The sequence below is a fragment of the Mesoplodon mirus genome (genome assembly GCF_964341445.2).
Source record: "Mesoplodon mirus genome assembly, chromosome: 8".
NCBI classification, from domain to species: domain Eukaryota; kingdom Metazoa; phylum Chordata; class Mammalia; order Artiodactyla; family Ziphiidae; genus Mesoplodon; species Mesoplodon mirus.
This window is the reverse complement of record NC_138984.1, coordinates 80,293,264-80,312,975: the sequence shown is the minus strand read 5'-3', so window position 1 is coordinate 80,312,975 and position 19,712 is coordinate 80,293,264. Positions and strand designations below refer to the sequence as shown.

The 19,712-nt window shown below is 35.5% G+C and overlaps 1 protein-coding gene across 1 annotated transcript in view; it reads left to right on the top strand.

Moving 5' to 3' along the window:
- The window catches only part of LOC309809369 (sodium channel protein type 3 subunit alpha-like), a 112,362-nt gene extending 106,572 nt beyond the window's left edge, over positions 1-5,790 (top strand). Inside the window, 4 exon segments of the mRNA XM_082630424.1 lie at positions 498-635; positions 1,694-1,798; positions 3,146-3,416; positions 3,934-5,790. Coding sequence (XP_082486550.1) covers positions 498-635; positions 1,694-1,798; positions 3,146-3,416; positions 3,934-5,129 — 1,710 coding nt within the window. The 3' untranslated portion in view covers positions 5,130-5,790.
- Positions 5,791-19,712: the final 13,922 nt, after the last annotated feature.

Here is a 19,712-nt window from a genome sequence, read left to right as displayed (position 1 = left end):
CAGCTTCCAAAAATATCATGATAAAAGCAAGCAAGTTTCAGGGAAACTCAATTTATAAAATAGGAATAAAAATAGTTCCTCAGGACATATCTGTTTATGCTGAATTTTCCTCTTAGAATCTGATGTTCTGTTATTAAAGCCTTATCTCCAAGAGCTAGCATTTCCAAACCCAAGGAGAAAATATTGCAAAAAAAAATTATAGTAAGACTAATAACAGGTTCAAAATGTTTGCCTTGTTTATAACACTGCTACTTACTCTAAAGAATACGTACAGGTAAGCCACAATGGGAAAATAGATTTAAGAACAATCGTAAAATTACAAATTTTCATTATACTAGGTCATACTAATTTGAAAAAAGAATTGCTTTTGCAGAACAGTATCTCAGGTCAAGGCAAAAATAACTCTATAGTAAGTAATAACACTCACCAAATTTTTAATTTAGCTCAAGTATTTATTGTGTTTTTAAATGTTATTTAATATTTTCAATATTATTTAGGTTAAACTTCAGCCTGTATATGAAGAAAATCTGTATATGTACTTATACTTTGTCATCTTTATCATCTTTGGGTCATTCTTCACTCTGAATCTATTCATTGGTGTCATCATAGATAACTTCAACCAACAGAAAAAGAAGATAAGTATTCCTCAGCTCTCACCTTTCTCCATTCTGAGGTTCTGTCTGTTTTACATCCAAATAACCAGGACACTCATAGTCATGACAGAGTTAGATCATTTTTAAATTGTCTTCTATTCACTATGGTCAGTTCAGCTGCAGAGGAGTCCAGCCTCTAACTCGTGGCTCCTCTCCAGATTCATCCTCTGCAGATCTGCTGTAGTGTCTTTCTGACTCAAAAATATGACCACTGCTTCAAAACATCCAGTGGGCCTCAATGCTTTACCCTTGCTTACAGAGCCTTTCAGGAATTATCTCCACCCAGTCTTCCTGCTTCATCTTCTCCCACACCACACTTTCTATATGCACTTCCCTACTCCTCAGGTCACCACCCACCCACCATTAACACTATCACTTGCTACATACACAGCTACATGGATTTTCTGCCCTTTTCTGAACAAGGCATGCTCTTCTCCCTCCATGACTTTACACAGGATATTTTCTCTTCCTAAAATGCTTTGCCTAGCAAACCCTTAATCATCCTTTAAGGTCTAGCTTAAGGGTACTCCCCTATATAAAGGCTGTTTCTGAATCTTGGAACAGATTCAGAAACAGATTATTGTTATCTCTGAAGTACTGGGTTGTTTTTGTTTTTTTGCATATAGACACTGTGTCTTATATATCTATGTAGTTTTGATACTGGGTACACTGTCTAAGACACAGAAAGTGCTCAAAAAGTGTTGAATAAAGAAGTAAAATTGTCAACACTGAAATGGACTAAGATTTTTTTTCTTTCATGAAAATATATTTGAGACTCCTGAGCTTCCTTCTAAATGTAATATAATCAAATTAGAATCCTGTACTAATCAGAGTTTTATGTGATTATGGGTTTTACATAATGTTAAGGTACTCAAAATTTCACATAAAAGGGAAAAGCAGTATAAATCTATATGAAGCAGGATAATATCCATTTAAAAACTGAAAAAAAAAAGGATTAAAGGAGAGACTCAGAAATACTTTTGTAAAAGTACTGTTGTAATACAGGTTGGATTGTAACCAGTTTTATACTATGTCTTTACTTTGGAGGTCAAGACATATTTATGACAGAGGAACAAAAAAAATATTACAATGCAATGAAGAAACTTGGGTCCAAGAAACCTCAGAAACCCATACCTCGGCCTGCAGTAAGAATTACTCATCTTCTTTAACATTCCAAAGCCCTATTTCCATATGATGAAATTGGGCAGTGCTCTGGATCAGAACATATTAGGTGATATCACCAATATATAATACGACCTAATTGTAAAGTACATACTGTGTAACACAATTTGCAACTACTACACTGTAAGAATTACTAAGTTCTTAAAGACAAGGCAGTATTCTTTAGTTTGTCAGTTGAAAACCTCCAAGTCAAGGTTCCCAATAACTGCTTCCAAAGTAAGGTTCATGCTCCTGCTGCCACCTACTGCTGCCAACAATGCACCTGGTTCCAGCTCCTCTGATCTCGTTACATGGCACCTTCTTGTCCTTTTAAGTAGATGGAGTTTTCCAGACTTCCCATTCTACACCCATGGGCTCCCTCTATGCTATTTGTTCTCTCCATTGTTATGACTAGAAAGTATTTTTAACGTTTTTAGAAAGGAAAAGGGTATCATCAAAATAGTTTGTTTCAGCAAATACACCCACACACAAAAGATTTATTCAGAATGCATACTCTGTAGAGCTTCATTATAGTGGAAAGTCATAAAGATGGTGGACTATGTTCACAGAGCTGTATTCTAAATCACCTATCCTCTTAGATGGGTAAGGAATAAGGAACTGAGACCCAAAGAAGGTATATACTGTATGTAAAGTCACAAAGCCTGTAATCGCCAGAACTGGGACTTGACAAGGTCTCATGAATCCTATAAATGACTTCACTTTGCATTATTTTTAAGAGTAGTTGGAGTAGGTGCAGGCGGGGGGAGGGGGAGGGGAAGCAGGGCAGAGGGAGGATGTAAGGCAGGGCACACAAAAGGGCATATACCTGCTTTACTGAATGTCATTTAAATACTATAGTTAGAAGAGGCAGAATTAAATAGAAAACAACTGAGATATTTTGAGGGATGGACAGAAATAAGCTATAATTCAAAATCCCTAAAGCATTGATAAATGAATTGGCATATTCATCCATCTAAAAGTCTGTCTATATTAACCTACTTTGTAAATCTTCATTATTAGTTGTCATTATTTTTTGTAAAAATTATCATAGTTATTAAAATCAAGCAAAGCCCATGCACATTAGCAACCAGTTGCCACCAATTTATGTTTTATTCAGCTCTGTCTTCCCATGGGACCTAAATAAAACAATTATATTTTGTTTTTGTCATATGACATTTTTCATTTATTGCTCTTTTTTATACAAATTTGTTTGCGGTAATGTGAGAAGGGTGCACATCCCATGGGCCATACGTATAAGGACTTCATCTGCAATTTTATGGATCAATATTTATGAAATATGCATATTAACCTTCTCCTTCCTCTCTTTCTAGAACAAATTCCAAGGAATGGTCTTTGATTTTGTAACCAGACAAGTTTTTGATATCAGCATCATGATCCTTATCTGCCTCAATATGGTCACCATGATGGTAGAAACTGATGACCAGAGCAAATATATGACTCTAGTCTTGTCCCGGATCAACCTTGTGTTCATTATCCTGTTCACTGGAGAATTTGTGCTGAAACTTATCTCCCTCAGATACTACTACTTCACCATAGGCTGGAACATCTTTGATTTTGTGGTGGTGATTCTCTCCATTGTAGGTAAGAATGGTTTATTTACAGAGAAGTGCAGTTGTTGGAAAAGTCCCCAAAGCCTATCACCTGTGTAACATGGAAATTAGATCTGAGAATCATAATGTGTATAGATCTAAAGTTCAACACTCTTGTTCATTTTCCACTAACTGAAGAATTTAACTATTCAAAAAAAGAAAACAATATATTTGAAGATTTCAGAAATAGTCTTTGTTTGCTGTTGGCACATTTCATATGCGAGGATAACTATTCATAGTAATTGGGTGTATATAATCTTAAAATGCCATACCACTATGTGAGATTATTTAACTTATAGGATTTTGCAAGAGTCCATATTGGTTTATGACATTATAGAATTATTAAATAAAACTCTATAACCTTTCACTGGTAATATTAGGAAGTGGATCCAAACAGTAAAGGTTTATACTCATAACAAATTTGTTGTTTTCATTAACCTTGCAAAGAAAAAGCATTCATATAAGCATAAGATACTCACTGTTTAGCTGTTTTCTGTATTGTTCCATAGGTATGTTTCTGGCTGAGCTGATAGAGAAATATTTTGTGTCCCCTACCCTGTTCCGAGTGATCCGTCTTGCCAGGATTGGCCGAATCCTGCGTCTGATCAAAGGGGCCAAGGGGATCCGCACGCTGCTCTTTGCTTTGATGATGTCCCTGCCTGCGTTGTTTAACATCGGCCTCCTGCTCTTCCTGGTCATGTTCATCTATGCCATCTTTGGGATGTCCAACTTTGCCTATGTTAAAAAGGAGGCTGGAATTGATGACATGTTCAACTTTGAAACTTTTGGCAACAGCATGATCTGCCTGTTCCAGATTACCACCTCTGCTGGCTGGGATGGATTGCTAGCACCTATTCTCAACAGTGCACCGCCTGACTGTGACCCTGACACAATTCACCCTGGCAGCTCAGTTAAGGGAGATTGTGGGAACCCATCTGTGGGGATTTTCTTTTTTGTCAGTTATATCATCATATCATTTCTGGTCGTGGTGAACATGTACATCGCTGTCATCCTGGAGAACTTCAGTGTTGCTACTGAAGAAAGTGCAGAGCCTCTGAGTGAGGATGACTTTGAGATGTTCTATGAGGTTTGGGAGAAGTTTGATCCCGATGCCACCCAATTTATAGAATATAGCAAACTCTCTGATTTTGCAGCTGCCCTGGATCCTCCTCTTCTTGTAGCAAAACCAAACAAAGTCCAGCTCACTGCTATGGATCTGCCCATGGTCAGTGGGGACAGGATCCACTGCCTCGACATTTTATTTGCCTTTACAAAGCGTGTTTTGGGTGAAAGTGGAGAGATGGATGCCCTTCGAATACAAATGGAAGATCGGTTCATGGCATCGAACCCCTCCAAAGTCTCCTATGAGCCCATTACAACCACTTTGAAACGCAAACAAGAGGAGGTATCTGCTGCTATCATTCAGCGTAATTTCAGATGTTATCTTTTAAGGCAAAGGTTAAAGAAGGTATTAAGTGAGTATAACAAAGAGGCAATCAAAGGGAGGATTGACTTACCTATAAAAGATGACATGATTATTGACAAATTAAATGGGAACTCCACCCCAGAAAAAACAGATGGAAGTTCCTCTACCACCTCTCCTCCTTCCTATGATAGTGTAACAAAGCCAGACAAAGAAAAGTTTGAGAAAGACAAACCAGAAAAAGAAAGCAAAGGGAAAGAGGTGAGGGAAAATCAAAAGTAAAAAGAGACAAAGAATTATCTTTGTGATCAATTGTTTACAGCCTAAGAAGGTAAAGTTTATGTGTCAACTGGACTCCCAGAGGAGGTCTATGCCAAACTGACTGTTTTAACAAATACTCATGGTCAGTGCCTATAACAAGACAGTGACCTCTCCATCGCTACAACTCTGTGAGTCAGGGTATCAACACTGACAAGAGGTTGCTGTTTTCATTACCAGCTGACACTACTGAGGGGAAACTCAATGGCTACCTAGACTGTAGGGATAGTTGTGCAAAGTGATCATTGTAACTACACCAAACACTTTTAGTACAGTACTTGCATCCACTCTATTTTTAACTTCCATATCTGCCATATTTTTACAAAATTTGTTCTAGTGGATTTCCCTGGTCACTAATTCATAGTTTATTCATAATACTACGTCACTATTTTTGTAAATGAAATTTAAGTTGAGAAAAAAGTATATAAGAGCCCTGTGTTCCTACTCCACAAGTTTCTCGAATAATCAGACAAAAGGGTTTTGTCCAAGAGATGAAATTCTTGCTCAAAACCAGAAAAAAAAAAATCTAATAACAATTTCAGGTACTTCCATTTTCTAGACGGCTTTAATTTTGAAAGTGTTTTAGTCTGTTTGTTTATATCTAAACAGTTACGTGCCTGTAAAGTCTCCTCTAATTTTTAAAGGATTATTTTTATGCAAAGTATTCTGTTTCAGCAAGTGCAAATTTTATTCTAAGTTCCAGAGCACTATATTTAATTTTGGTTAAATGCTTTCCAAAAAAAGTAATCTAATAAATCTGTTCTAGAAAAGTATATCTAAAGTATCACTTTAGAATAGTTGTTCCACCTTCTGATGCAGTGTTGCTTTGCCATCTTCTGCTCTCAGCAAAGCTGACATTTTATGTCAATTAAACACACCCTCTGTTATGTAAATAGTTATTTTATCCTGTGGGGCATGTTTGGGAATATATATATATATATACATATTTATGTGTATATATATATATATATATCTCCTGATAAACAACTTCTATTAAATCAAATATGTACCACAGTGTATGTGTCTTTTACGAGCTTCCAACAGGGATATATCTTGCACCATTCATTAAACATAAATAGTTTGAAGACTACCACTAATGCATGTTAATTACCTATGCTGCTCTATTTTACTCAATCCATTCTTCACAAGTCTTGGTTAGAAGTCGTCACATGTTGGTAGTAGAGTGATTTCAACCAGCTCTATGTCTAGTACATCAAGCAGAATAGCTTGTGGTTATTTAAAAGCACCTTTCCTTTTGCATTTTTAATTCAACTTGTGTCATATGGTGTCTCTCTAGATTTCAAGGAAACACGCATACTGCCTACTGTCAAAACCTATACTTCATATTTTGCTAAAATATGTCCAAAACTTGTTTAAATATAAATAATGTAAAAATATAATCAATTTTATTTGTTGCATTTTGTACATAAGAAAATTATTTTCAGGTTGATGACATGCCAATTTATTTTACTTTATGCTTTTTCTTTTTACTTTTAATCACAACTCCAAACTTTTAAATCCATAAGAATTTTCAACAGATAATTTCTTAAAATAAAAGTTAGACAATGTGTTTTGTGGATTTCTTTGTTATAATATATTTTCTACCATTCCAGTAGGAGAACATTGGTCAAAAATTCAAACCTAGATCATTTTCTACCAACTATGGTTGCCTCAATATAACCCTTTATTCATGGAAGGTTTTTTTTTTACTCAACTTTTGTAGTATTTGCTTATGCAGACTAGTCTTATTTTTTTAATTCCTGTTGCACTAAAGCTATCAGAGATATAACTTGGGCTCTGACCCTTTTAGCCATGAACATAGTGGCTAAGCTGTGCAATTACCTAACATGATATAAATTTTTGTTTTTTGCACAAACCAAAAGATTAATGTTAATTCCTTTTACACAACTATTTACTTGTAGTGTACTGATGAACTGCATGCAGGGAATTGCTATTACTAAAACGAATGGTGAGCTATGTCATTATTGAGCCAAATGAATAAATATTTCATTTTTTATTGTATTTAATTTCCTGGCTTCTGGGTTTTTTTATTGTTGGAAGTTTAAAACATATATAATTAATGAAACCTGTACTTGATCTAACATTTGTATACATAAAAGTTCACATGAATTTTATAACAACTTACTACATGATCCACCAAGCAGTACTATAGAATAAAGTCTATTAAAAGCAGTTTTTGTGAACTTTTCTGTGTGCAAAAGATCAAGCTCACATATTCCAACTTTCAAGTTCAACAACAATAATAGTAGCCACCTACAATGGTTGTCAATTTCAATTAACTCCCTTGGCTGTAAACATTTTGACCTCAACTCCTCTCAATGTAATTATTGTAATCTCCAAATTTCTTGGCAGTAAATAAATGTTATATTACATAGTTTGTTACTTAAATCAATTTTATGAACTCCCATTTACACATAAAATATTAATGATGCAGTGATTGAAAATATATATTAACTTCTTTTTCAGGGTCCCTTGGATTTATGTCAGGTCAAAACCAAATGTTTCTTCTCAGTAGAAAACTCCAGTTATAATGCTTATATTTTTGATGAATTGGATCTAAATATGCATTTCATAATTTCCCCAACATAAATGGTATGAGGTGACTTAATTGGAATTTGTTGCCTTCTTGCTGTTCAGGTAAATTTTCAGATCTTGCCAACACCACAAAGAAGTCAAGTATTACTCTGCAAAGTCCTTAACCTTTTTATGCATCCTATTATATAATCATTAGCCAAGTAATCTATTAATTGATATGCATTATATCTAAATGATCTTATGCTCAGAAGAGTCTCAGCTGCAAAAAAACAAAAAAACTTAAAAAAATATACCAAGCTAAAGGATATTCTGAAAAATGTTCAGAATTCAGGGTTGCTAATGCAGTTTGATAGATTTTTGAAATAACTACTTTCACAAGAAAAATCCTTCTATTATTAAACTTCATGATAGAATTTTGTAAAAAATAGAATTAATCAAGTTGGACATAGAAATAACAATACCATGAAATTAAAGAAACTTAAATTCACCAATAAGTGATACTAAATCAACAATAAGTGATACTAAATTACCAATAAGTGATCCTTCAGTAAAGAAAAACCATTTGTGTGGAGAGAAAAACGAGAATTCTGCATTTCCAATAATGTAGCTGAAAGATAATGTCTATATAAATTTTATGTGTTCAAATAACTAGAATACAATAACTTGAAAATCATTCTTGTGCGTTTCAAACTACTCAATAGTAATCATAAAGAAAGTTCTTACTGACCATTTTTGTGGAAATGAAAAATGTATAAAGAACTGGACCAAGAGTTCTGACACTTGGCTTTTAGTTTCAGTTCTGGTATAAAACTAGCAGCGTAATCCAGGCAAACCAAATTCTGGCCCCTCAGATTCCCCCTTTATTTGAATGGGGATGCTGGATTAGGTATGCTGTCTCTAGTAGTACTTTAATTCAAAATTCTATGTTCAAAATCAAATTGCCATTCAAAATGAGTAATTTCCTTTATATGAGTAATACTTAATTTTAAAAAATGTGCATTGTCAATACACCATTTAAAACATTACTCAGATAACTTAAAATAGAAATGCAACATTTGACCTTGACTTTAGCCCCACTAATGAAGAAGTCTTCTTGTCCTCAAAGATTTTATATGACAAAGTTGAAGAATGTTTTAAATAATTGAAAGGATGGCCATTATTTCTCTTCTATGATGTTACAGATTTCTAAAAGACAACACCTGATATATAACAGAAGAGATTAAAACAAAGAAATCATTAGTTATTTGTAAAATTGTCTCGAACTACAAGTGTACTTACTCCTTCTTTGTCATTAACATTTGCCACAAAACTTAAGGAAGTTGGGATTAAGTCTTATATTCCCTAGAACACTATTTTTACTGAAAAAAGAATAAAAGATGCACATCATTCTCTTATGATAACACCTAAAATGTTTTATTCTTTCACAGAGAAAGACATTTATGATTTGATGCAACCAAACTTTTGTTGTAACTGTCTCCTTCCTATGTGTCCTTCCATCTTCAGTATTTCTCCTCTCCTCTTCTCTCCAGAGTCTCTCCAATATTCCATCCAGCTGGCATACTGAAATACACATCTGAAATCTTCTAAACCTGATGGAATCCCATTATTCAGAGAATCCATTTCCCTTTCTTATTACAGAGTTTTAAAAAAAAACAACAAAAAAAACCCTGAATAACCTGTCCCTCACATATCCCACTACTATCCTCTGTCATTGGCCATCACTCCACAACTCATGCTTCCTCCCCACGGAATCACATAGTCTCCAATTATACAATTTTTGGACATCTCTCCTGTCTTGGCACATACTACAGTCTTTGCCTGAAATGTCTTTCTCTTTTTTCCCTGACAAATTGTTGCTCATCTTTCAAAATATCATCTTTTCAAAGCCTCCTCAGATTTCCTCAAAACATTTCTCCTCAGACTTCCTAAGTGCATCTAGGATTTTATGTACCATACCATGCTGTATTACCTCTTTTGCACTTATCTCTTCTAATAGATTGTAGTACATCCAAGGTATGGGATGCATCTCATTAATTTTCTCACCCTTTTATCCTGTATCAGCAATGACTAACAGGGTATGTGACTACCAGTTTTCAGATACATTGCTAGAATTGAGTCTTGCAGGAAAACACAAAAATACTTAAATGCCAAACAACACCACCAGTAAATTTTTTCCAGTCCTTACTGAGAATGACTCTCAAATTTATTAGCATCTAAATTCAGATAAACCACTACCATAATTACAAAATATCTCAGAAATACAGTACACCTTGTAACTATAGTTTACAAGCAATGCCTATTGCCTAACAAAAACTACTGAAAAAAAATAACTTCATTTCATTAATTCTGTCAGTGAAAGAATAGTTTTACTTAGTTGTCCTCAATTAGATGTATGCTGCATGGATAAAAAAACATAATCAGGTTTTATTTCACTACCCTAATCATGTATATATGCTTCACTTGAATAACTCATAGGTACACTGGTAATATACTGATAACTAGGATTTTGCTTGATGAATGTATATTTCAAGCATATAATGGGACAATTATCCTAAAACTCTTGTCACAAAATATCTAAAAACAGAATAAAATATTTTTAGAAGATCATTTTAATGTATGGTTAGCCTTACCAGAAAACAAGGGAAATTCCTTAGGACTGATAGTGAAAGGTAAGCTAGCACTAAAGTCAGAGGCTATTCTGTGGGCTTCTATTGATCCCAGTGACCTATAGCTTGGTTTTAATCGCCTGCGTACAGAAAATAGAAGACAAAGATTAACCCAATATGGGTTAGAGATTCTGAATAAATTCAAGATCCACAAAAAGCTACACACTTAATGAAAGCATTTTTAAAAATCAACCTTGCAAAAGCAGATAGAAAGAAAACCTTAGCAAGGGAACATTTCTGTCTTGTCTTAGCTCTAGTTTATAGAAAAAAGTCTCCCAAGATTCATAGTCATAGACCCAGAATTCAGAGTCTAAATAAAGCAGAGAGATCATGCATGGTAAAATTCAATATTATTAGAAAGTCATATACACAAACTGAGATATATATTATCTCACATATACATATAATGTAAAAAAAATTACATCATACACATGTATGATGTAATTATTTTCAATGCAATCACAACAAAAATCTCAAATCCAAGCAGACTTTTCCTTTATAGAAACTGATGACCTGATTCTGAAACTTATATTGAAAAGCAAAAGACTGAGTAAGGCCAAGATAATCTTGACATTAAAGAACATAGTTGGAGAATTTACACTGCCTGAAAAAGAAAAAAAAAGACGATGAGTGAGAGATACAAAATTATGAGGCATACTTGAAGAAGGATATCATGCTATTTACAGAAATAAAGAATGCAGTGATTGAAATCAAAACAAAATGGGAGACTTAAAATCCACCTTCCTGAAACAGGGCAGAAAGGGCACACTGAAGCTGCACTCCTCCTACCATCCCAGCGCATGCCCTGGCCTGAGCTGAACACCGCTTAGACCCACTTGCTTCAGGACACAACTCCACATAGGGCAAGGGCTGCTGTGGCCGAGGGGCATGTCGGCTTTAAGGCACAAAGATGGCTCAGACCCAGAGCAGTGTGTTAGTAGGGCAGGGGCAGACATTACAGGCACTTACACAGGCAGCACATCAGAAGCAGTCTGTGTCCCTGACTGCAGCCACATGGCCACAGCCCATGCCCCAACCCACACCTACCCCACCTGCTCTGCAGCACAGCTCCACACTACCACCAGGGTAAGTCCTCTATGTTATCACCTATATGTGGAATCTAAAAACTAAAACAAATGTATATATATATAACAAAACAGAAACAGACTCACAGATATAGAGAACTAGTGGCTACTGGTGGGGAGAGGGATGAGGGGGCAAGAAAGAGGTATGGGATTAAGAGATACAAACTATATGTATAAAATAAATAAGCAACAAGGATATATTGTACAGCATAAGGAAATACAGCCATTACTTTGTAATAACTTTAAATGGAGCATAGTCTATAAAAATATTGAATCACTATGTTATACATCTGAAAGTAATACAATATTGTAAATCAACTATACTTCAATTTAAAAAAAAAGAATTCTAAGGTCTTCGTATTGTTCAGGAGTTTGGTAAAGATATTAACTTTAAATTTTGCTTAAAATGCTTACTAAAATCTTAGGGATATACATGTAAAGACAAAAAAATGGAATAAAAACGTTAAAACTACTATAGGAAGAAAATGGAAAACTTGATATTTAAGAAATTCAAAAGCACAAGAAGGAAGATAAAAGTAGGGAAAATAAGACAAATAAAACCTACAAAACAACTTGGTGGAAATTAACAATACTCAACATGTAATGATTGCTTATTATGTTATAATCTAGTCATTTTCAAATACTTTTCTTGGTAATCCTCACATTAACCTGATGAAGATAAGAACTATGAAGAGACTGAGATACATGTAATATTCTTAACTTGCCCAAGGATGCATTGCTAGGAAGAACCACAATAAAGATATTTATCCTGGAAAACTGGCTGTAGAGCCAATCTCTTAATCACTGCAACATACTGCTTTATTATCCAGGATAACTGTGTTACACAACTCCAGGGGAAAAATCACACTGTATTCTATAAAAATGGTATACTCTAGAGAAAAACTCCAGCATAGAATACAATATAACACCATGGCATTGGTGATATCTATAAAAATATGTCAGTAATATGTTAGTAATTACCAGTGAATACATTGAACTGCCCAGTTAAAAGGCAAAGAATATCATGTTCATTTTTACAGTCTAGTTATTTAAAATAAATAAACCTAAAACACAAAAATACAGAAAACTTAAAAGTAACAGGATTTGAAAATTATCAGGCAAATACTAACATAATGAATACTCACATATTTGTATTATTAGAGACAAAATAGGTTTAAAACTCTAAAACATAAACACTATCATGTGTAAAATAGATAGCTAGTGGGAACATGCTATAAAGCATAGGAAGCTCAGCTCAGTGCTCTGTGATGACCTAGATGGGTGGGATGGCGGGGGAGAGGTGGGAGGGAGGTCCTAGAGGGAGGCGATATAGGTATACATATAGCTGATTCACGTCATTATACAGTAGAAAATAACACAACATTGTAAAGCAATTATACTCCAATTTAAAAAAAAGACTCTAAGACATAACGATTTTAAACTGGATGCACTTATGCACTTATTCAAAGTACTGGTGTCATACAGAGCACACCACATTTTCTGATTTGGATACAATTAAATTACAAATTTAACTTTTAGGAATATATTTGAAGGCTTAAAAATGAACTTCTAGTTTCCTCTCCTGGAAATGATGAGGTACATAATATCAGACCAATGTTCTGATAAATAAAAACTGTAGATCTTGAACAAAATACAATTATCTTTTGGTATAGGGAGTGACTCCAAAAAGCCAGAAAACTAGAAAAAGGAAATGGCACTGGATGAGTTTCCTGTTTATTACTGTTTTCATCTGAGTTCAGGATCCAGTCAGAACTGAGCTGAAATTCTGATAGAAATTTACAGTCTTACAATTTGAGAAATCAGAGCATAGAGTTTGAAACAAGCACAGCAGCTGGAAAGTGACAGAACCATATAAATCTGGTTGAGCCCTTAAATTTGCCCATGTGCAACAGATTTAGAGCTGCCATGCTAAGTCTTAAACATCCAGGGGTTTTCAGCTGTTGCCTACTGCAGGGAAGATAGTCTGGAGTGGAACTCATCTGATATTTTTCAGGGGAACAGAAGAGAATCCAGAGAATCTGCAAGATACCTTTCACAACACTCAAAAAGAAAGGCAAACAATGGAGGCTCAAGTGTTGGACTTAACAGGCAAAAATTCCAAAGCAGTAATATAGTTATATTCAAGGACTGTAAAAGAATATACACTTTATAATGAATGAACAGATAGGAAATATCAGAAGAAAATTAGAAACTATAAATTAACCAAAAGAAAACTTGAGAATTGAAAAATACAATTATCTAACATCAAAATCTAATCTAGAACATTAGAAATTACAGAAGAAAATGTCAAGGAATTTGGAGATCAATAGAAATTACCAAATCTTAAAATACACTTATTTATGGCTTATGGATAAAAAAAGAAATAAAATAACATATATAAATAGTTTGATAATATAAAAATACCACACTGTAGAAATTGTGAGATGAAGCTAAAGTAGTGCTTAGAGGTAGATAAATTTACAGTCAGAAATCTTTTTATTAGAAAATAAAATGGCTAAAACTTAGTGAGCTGAGGAGTAATTTAAAAACAAGAGAATAATTCCAAGGAAACTATAAGCAAGAAGACAGATGATAAATAGAAAGATAGATAAGAAGAAAGAAAACTTAATGAAATATAAAAAAAGTAATAGAATACACAAAGACAAATGTTGTGTCTTAAAAATAAACTTAATGACTCTAGCAAGATTGATCAAAAAAGTAAACAATATAAGGAATAAAAAAGGAATAAAATTATAGGTATTGCTAAGATTAAAATATTAATAGAGTAGGATACAACAAACTGCTTTTTTCAAAAGTTTTGAAAAATAGACAAAATGAATACATTCTGAGAAAAATAGCACACCAACACTGAAAATAATTTTTACAAATTTTTAAAATTTTTGAATTACAAAAATTTTTGAAAAATTCATAACCTTTAAGAAACTTAATCAATGGTTAAAATTATGCCATCCCCATACAGAGAGGGACTAGACACATTTGGTTGCAAATTTCAAGGAAAAGATAGTCATATACAAACTCTTTCACAGATTAGAAAAATAAGAAACATTCCCAAACAATCCTAAAAGCTGGATGAAACCTTGATACCAAGCCTAGATAAGAACAGTAACACAAAGAAAAATTGTGGCCAATTTTACTCTTCACATAAACAAACAAACAAAATATATATATATACACATATACACACACACACGCACAAACACACATATATATATATGAAAACCAAATCCCCCAATATATTAAAAGTGTAAAATAGATGAATCTTCTAGCATGGCTGAGTAAGAAACTCAGAGAACTCTCTCATCAGTAAAACAACTATTTAAGTGGTCAAAATTATTAAGACCAATTATTTAAGGTCTCTGGAAATTGTCCTAGGGGCATACAACAAATGGAGAAACATTTCTTCAAGAAAATCTACTAAATATCAGGAAAAACAATAAGGGTATGTGGCATTTGAGCCACAACTCACTGTCTTGCCCTGCTGCCAGTTCCATGTTACAGGAGCTTTATCCTGGGCACTCTGAGAACACAGGACTTCCTCTGCCCCTAGTGCTCAGTCCCAGGAGAAACAGGCTGCCTTCACTTCTCATTCTCATCCTCATCCTCATCCCCACCCCCAGCCACATACTGCAGGAATTCTATTCCAGACAGGCTTTCCTGAGAGGACCAGGTGTCTCTTCCCCCACCCAGTCTCCATTTGCATAGCACAAATTCTACCCGCGGCATGACAGATGAAGAGTACTTGGGGCCCGAACTACACCCATCTCAGCTCACTCAGAGGTCAGAGTTTCCACTCCAGGAATGGCATGTCTAGACCAGGGGCTACCACCCACCATCGAGTACTCACGCCTAAAGAAGGATGTCACTGAGGGAGAGGCAGGACTCCGATTCAGTTGCAGTGGTGTGGGGCTCCTATCCAGAGAAAGCAGGCCAAAAGGAGAAAAAGCTCTAAAGCAGTTCGTGAGAAGACTGACTTTATTTGGAACAGGAAGTGCAGAACTCCATGTCTAAGGATGTTTTTGAAAACAAGAGTGATCTAGGTGGACATTAGTCAAGAGGAGGCTAGTAGTTCCATGATACAAGCAGAACAGCAGAGCAGCCATTAGTTTAATAGAGTGAACTAAGGAATGAGAAAGCCAAAACAGCCCTGTTGAGGTCATAGCCAATTCTATGGGTCAAGAAGACTGTATACATGCACTAGGCTTCAACCACTCAGGAGAAATCAGAAGACATGGGGCAGACTTTAAAGCACTCCCTGAACTGCAGGCAAACCCATCAAAATAGGACAGAAGGCTCACCTGCATGAAGGGTCAACTAAACACTGACTGAACAATAAACTTTTCTGACCCAGAGGTGACTCCTAGGCAGCCAGGATTAAAAATAAATTCATACTCATCCCTGGCAGTCTGAAAGACTGTGCTCATGTCCAAGACTGTACTCCCTCAGGAGCAATCAGAGAGGAAAACTCCAAGCTACTAGTCCCTGGCGGAACATGGGGCCAAAAAACCAAAATCCCTGGCCTGGGATAACAGCCTCCAAGCCACACACACATCCAATGGCAAAGTGTAAAACAATTAACTGGTCTAGAGGGCTCAAGCAGAACCTTTGACAAATTAAGTAGCTAATGTTGATCCCAGGGTAATACCAAGGTATCCAGGCTAAGAAAGAAAAATAAGGGAAAATAATCTGAGCAGGGAAATTAGAGGCTGCACTAAGGAAATAGACTTTCCAAAATTAGTTCAACCAAATCACTAAACAAATAAAAATTAAAAGTTAAAAAAAAAAAACAAGCAAGTAAATAATAACAACCTAGAGTTAAAAAACACAATAACTACAGTGAAAATTTCATTACAGGGGTTCAACAGTGAATCTGATCTGACAGAACAAAAAAGTCAACAAAGCTGAGGATAGATAGATCAATAGAGATTACACAAAATTGAAAAAGAGAGGGAGGAAAAAGTGAAGTAAAATAAACAGCCTCCGAGAAATGTGAGATACCATTAAGCACACCAACATATGTGTAATGGTGTACCAAAAGGAGAGAAAAAAAGAGAAAACATTTGAAGAAATAATGGCTGAAAACTTCCCAAATTTGAGGGAAAGCATTCATCTACACATCCAAGAAGATAATAAGTATTGACAAGCATGTGGAGAAACTGGTACTCTTGCACAATGCTGGTGGGAATGTAAAATGGTGTAGCTACTATGGAAAACAGTATGAAAGTTCCTCAAAAAATTAAAAACAGAACTGCCATATGATCCATCAATCCCACTTCTGATTATTTATCTAAAAGAATTGAAATCACAATCTCAAAGATATATCAGCACTCCCATTTTCATTGCAACACTAGTCAAAATAGTCAAGTTATGGGAACAACCTAAATGTGCAATGACACATGAATGGATAAAGAAAATGTGGTATGCACATACAATGGAATACTATTCAAGAAAGAAGTTATGCAATATGAGATAACATGGATGAACCTTGAGAACATTATGGGACGTGAAATAAACCATTCACAGAAAAACAAAGACTGCATAATTCCACTTATATAAGGTATCTAAAGTAGTCAAATTCATAGATTCAAAGATTGGAATGGTGATTGCCAGGGGTTGAAGGAGGGGGAAATGGGGAGTTAAAACAGGCATAAAGTTTCAATTAATCAAGATGAATAAGCTCTAGAGATCTTCTGTACAACACTGTACCTACAATTAACAATAATGTTTTGTACACTTAAAAATGTGTTATGAGGATAGATCTCCTTAAGTGTTCATGTAATAAAAAAAATTTTTTTTAATAAATTAAATAAAATCTTGCTGAGATTTACTTCAGAGATGGCATATAGTCTTTTTCAGTAAATATTCTGCATGTCTTTGAAAACAATGTCTATTCTGCAATTGTGAGGTACAGCGATCTACATATTTAGTGTTTACTCATCTCTGTATTGACATTTTGTCTGCTTATTCTATTAGTTACTAATATTCTATTAGTTACTAAGAAAAGTAGGCTAAGACCTCCCATATAACTGTGGACTTGTCACGCTTAAATTTGGTCGTGCTTCACGCACCTGGTCCAGGATTCAAAGAAGCCAAAAGAGAAGATTCAGAGAGTGGGTAGCCTGCCAGAGAGGCTGGCCCCCCCGCAACGTGAAGCCGCACGCCAGCCTGGTCCAGGACCCAGAGAAGCAGAAAAAGATGTGGCCGGAGCTAGACGAGTCGCAGGCCCGAGTGCTACCCACAGGACAAGCAGCCACAAGCACAATTCAGCACATAGCTTGCAACCACGCGCCACCTCAGAGCGCAAATATGGCAGCTGCTCCGGGTCTGCGTGTGCACGTCACTAAGACGAAGTCGGACCGCAAAGGGAATTCTGGGAAACGTAGTTCCCGCTTATCTCAATTCGGTCCACGTGCAGCCCCCACCCTAGGGTAAGGAAGGATCCAGCCCCCAAGACACTCTTGACACAGTTAGTAATTCATTTGATTCAGTATGCTAGTTGTAGCCACAAACTAGAAGAGACGCCTTGAGAGAAAACGTAGAGAAGAGAGGGAAGGTTATTGTACCAGCCCAGTACCATTACCAGATAGAGCCACGGGGCAAAAAGAATAATTTTTTTTAACTCATTTTCTTGGAGCTTATTTAAGGGAATAAATATATATGTTAAATATTGCTGAAGATTTGTGGCAAATGTAAATCAAATGCTCACCCCGGGCTTCCCTGGTGGCGCAGTGGTTGAGAGTCCGCCTGCCGATGCAGGGGACACGGATTCGTGCCCCAGTCTGGGAAGATCCCACATGCCGTGGAGCGGCTGGGCCCGTGAGCCATGGCTGCTGAGCCTGCGCGTCCGGAGCCTGTGCTCCGCAACGGGAGAGGCCACAACAGTGAGAGGCCCACGCACAGCAAAAAAAAAAAAAAAAAAAAAGCTCACCCCCTAATGAATTAATCTGGTAAATTTAGGTTTGCATAATGTATATGGCACACATCTCTGTTGTCTAAGGATGAAATGGTTTTTTTGTGCGAGCTACATTTTTAAATTATACTAGTAAGTCTGTTTAAACAAAAAGCAAAGAAAGAAACATTTTTTTCCATTCAAATATTCATAATGTATAGCAACAATATTCCCAGGCTAAGGCAGTGTTTGGCTTTCCAATGATCATTAATATTTAAATCATTTCAGGGAATTGGAGAACTAGAGATAAAGTTAACACAAAACGGGAGAAGAGGATGTGAAACTATATGCCAGATGCTAGAAAAATCCTTGTGATATGGCTCTTTGTTTATGAAATAAGGTTTTGGGTGTGTGGCTTTTGGGTACAGTGTTATGTAGAGACATAATACGCTGGTAAGAGGGGAAATGAGGTGAGATTTTCCTCCGAAACGGCCCCTCCCCCAGCACTCAGAAGGTCTTTAGCTACAAGCAGCTTCCCAGAGGACACATCGTTGTCATGGAGACAGGAGAGGCCTCATCCTCTGTCCTCGGAGTAGAAACAGCAGGGCTGGTTGGTACTAGCTTGGGAAAACAGTGGTGAACCCGTTTGCTGCTTGCTGTGAACATCAAGCAATGACCTAGTACATTGAAAGAGAGAGGAAAAAAAAGGAATACAAACAAATCCACCCCCTCCTTTACCCCCGCCCCACACACACCCAACACAATGATATTAGGGACAATAAGGATACTCTTTGATCACCTGTTTACTTAGCTAAAATTTAAATAGATCAAAGAGCTGTTTTTAGAAAAGCCATTTATTTCTTCTGAGGTTTAATAAAGGCAAAGCTATTACTACTCCAATGAAATTCAATTTCATTGGAGTAGTAATAGTTATTACTAATAAGATAAACAAATAATATAACAGAAATATACAAATTCTCTAAGAAAGTTATATACCAGTTTAGTAACTGGAATCTTTCATTAAATACCACTAATGTTTACAGAAAGATAAGCACAAATAAATATTTTTAAATTTAAAATGACTAAGACAGACATAAATAGAAATATGAAATCTGGTACTTATAAAGAACCTCTTCTTTTATAAAAATGTCCTATCTATATTATAAAACAGAGCAAAATAATTCAACTAGAATTAAAAAGTAAAAGTGAAAATGTGAGTCAGTGATATTTAGTAGTATTCTTTATACATCAGCTGTCTGAACAAACATAAATAACATTTCTTCCTTTATTCTGTAGTCATTAAATTCTAAGCACAGCTACTCTGTCTAGAAAA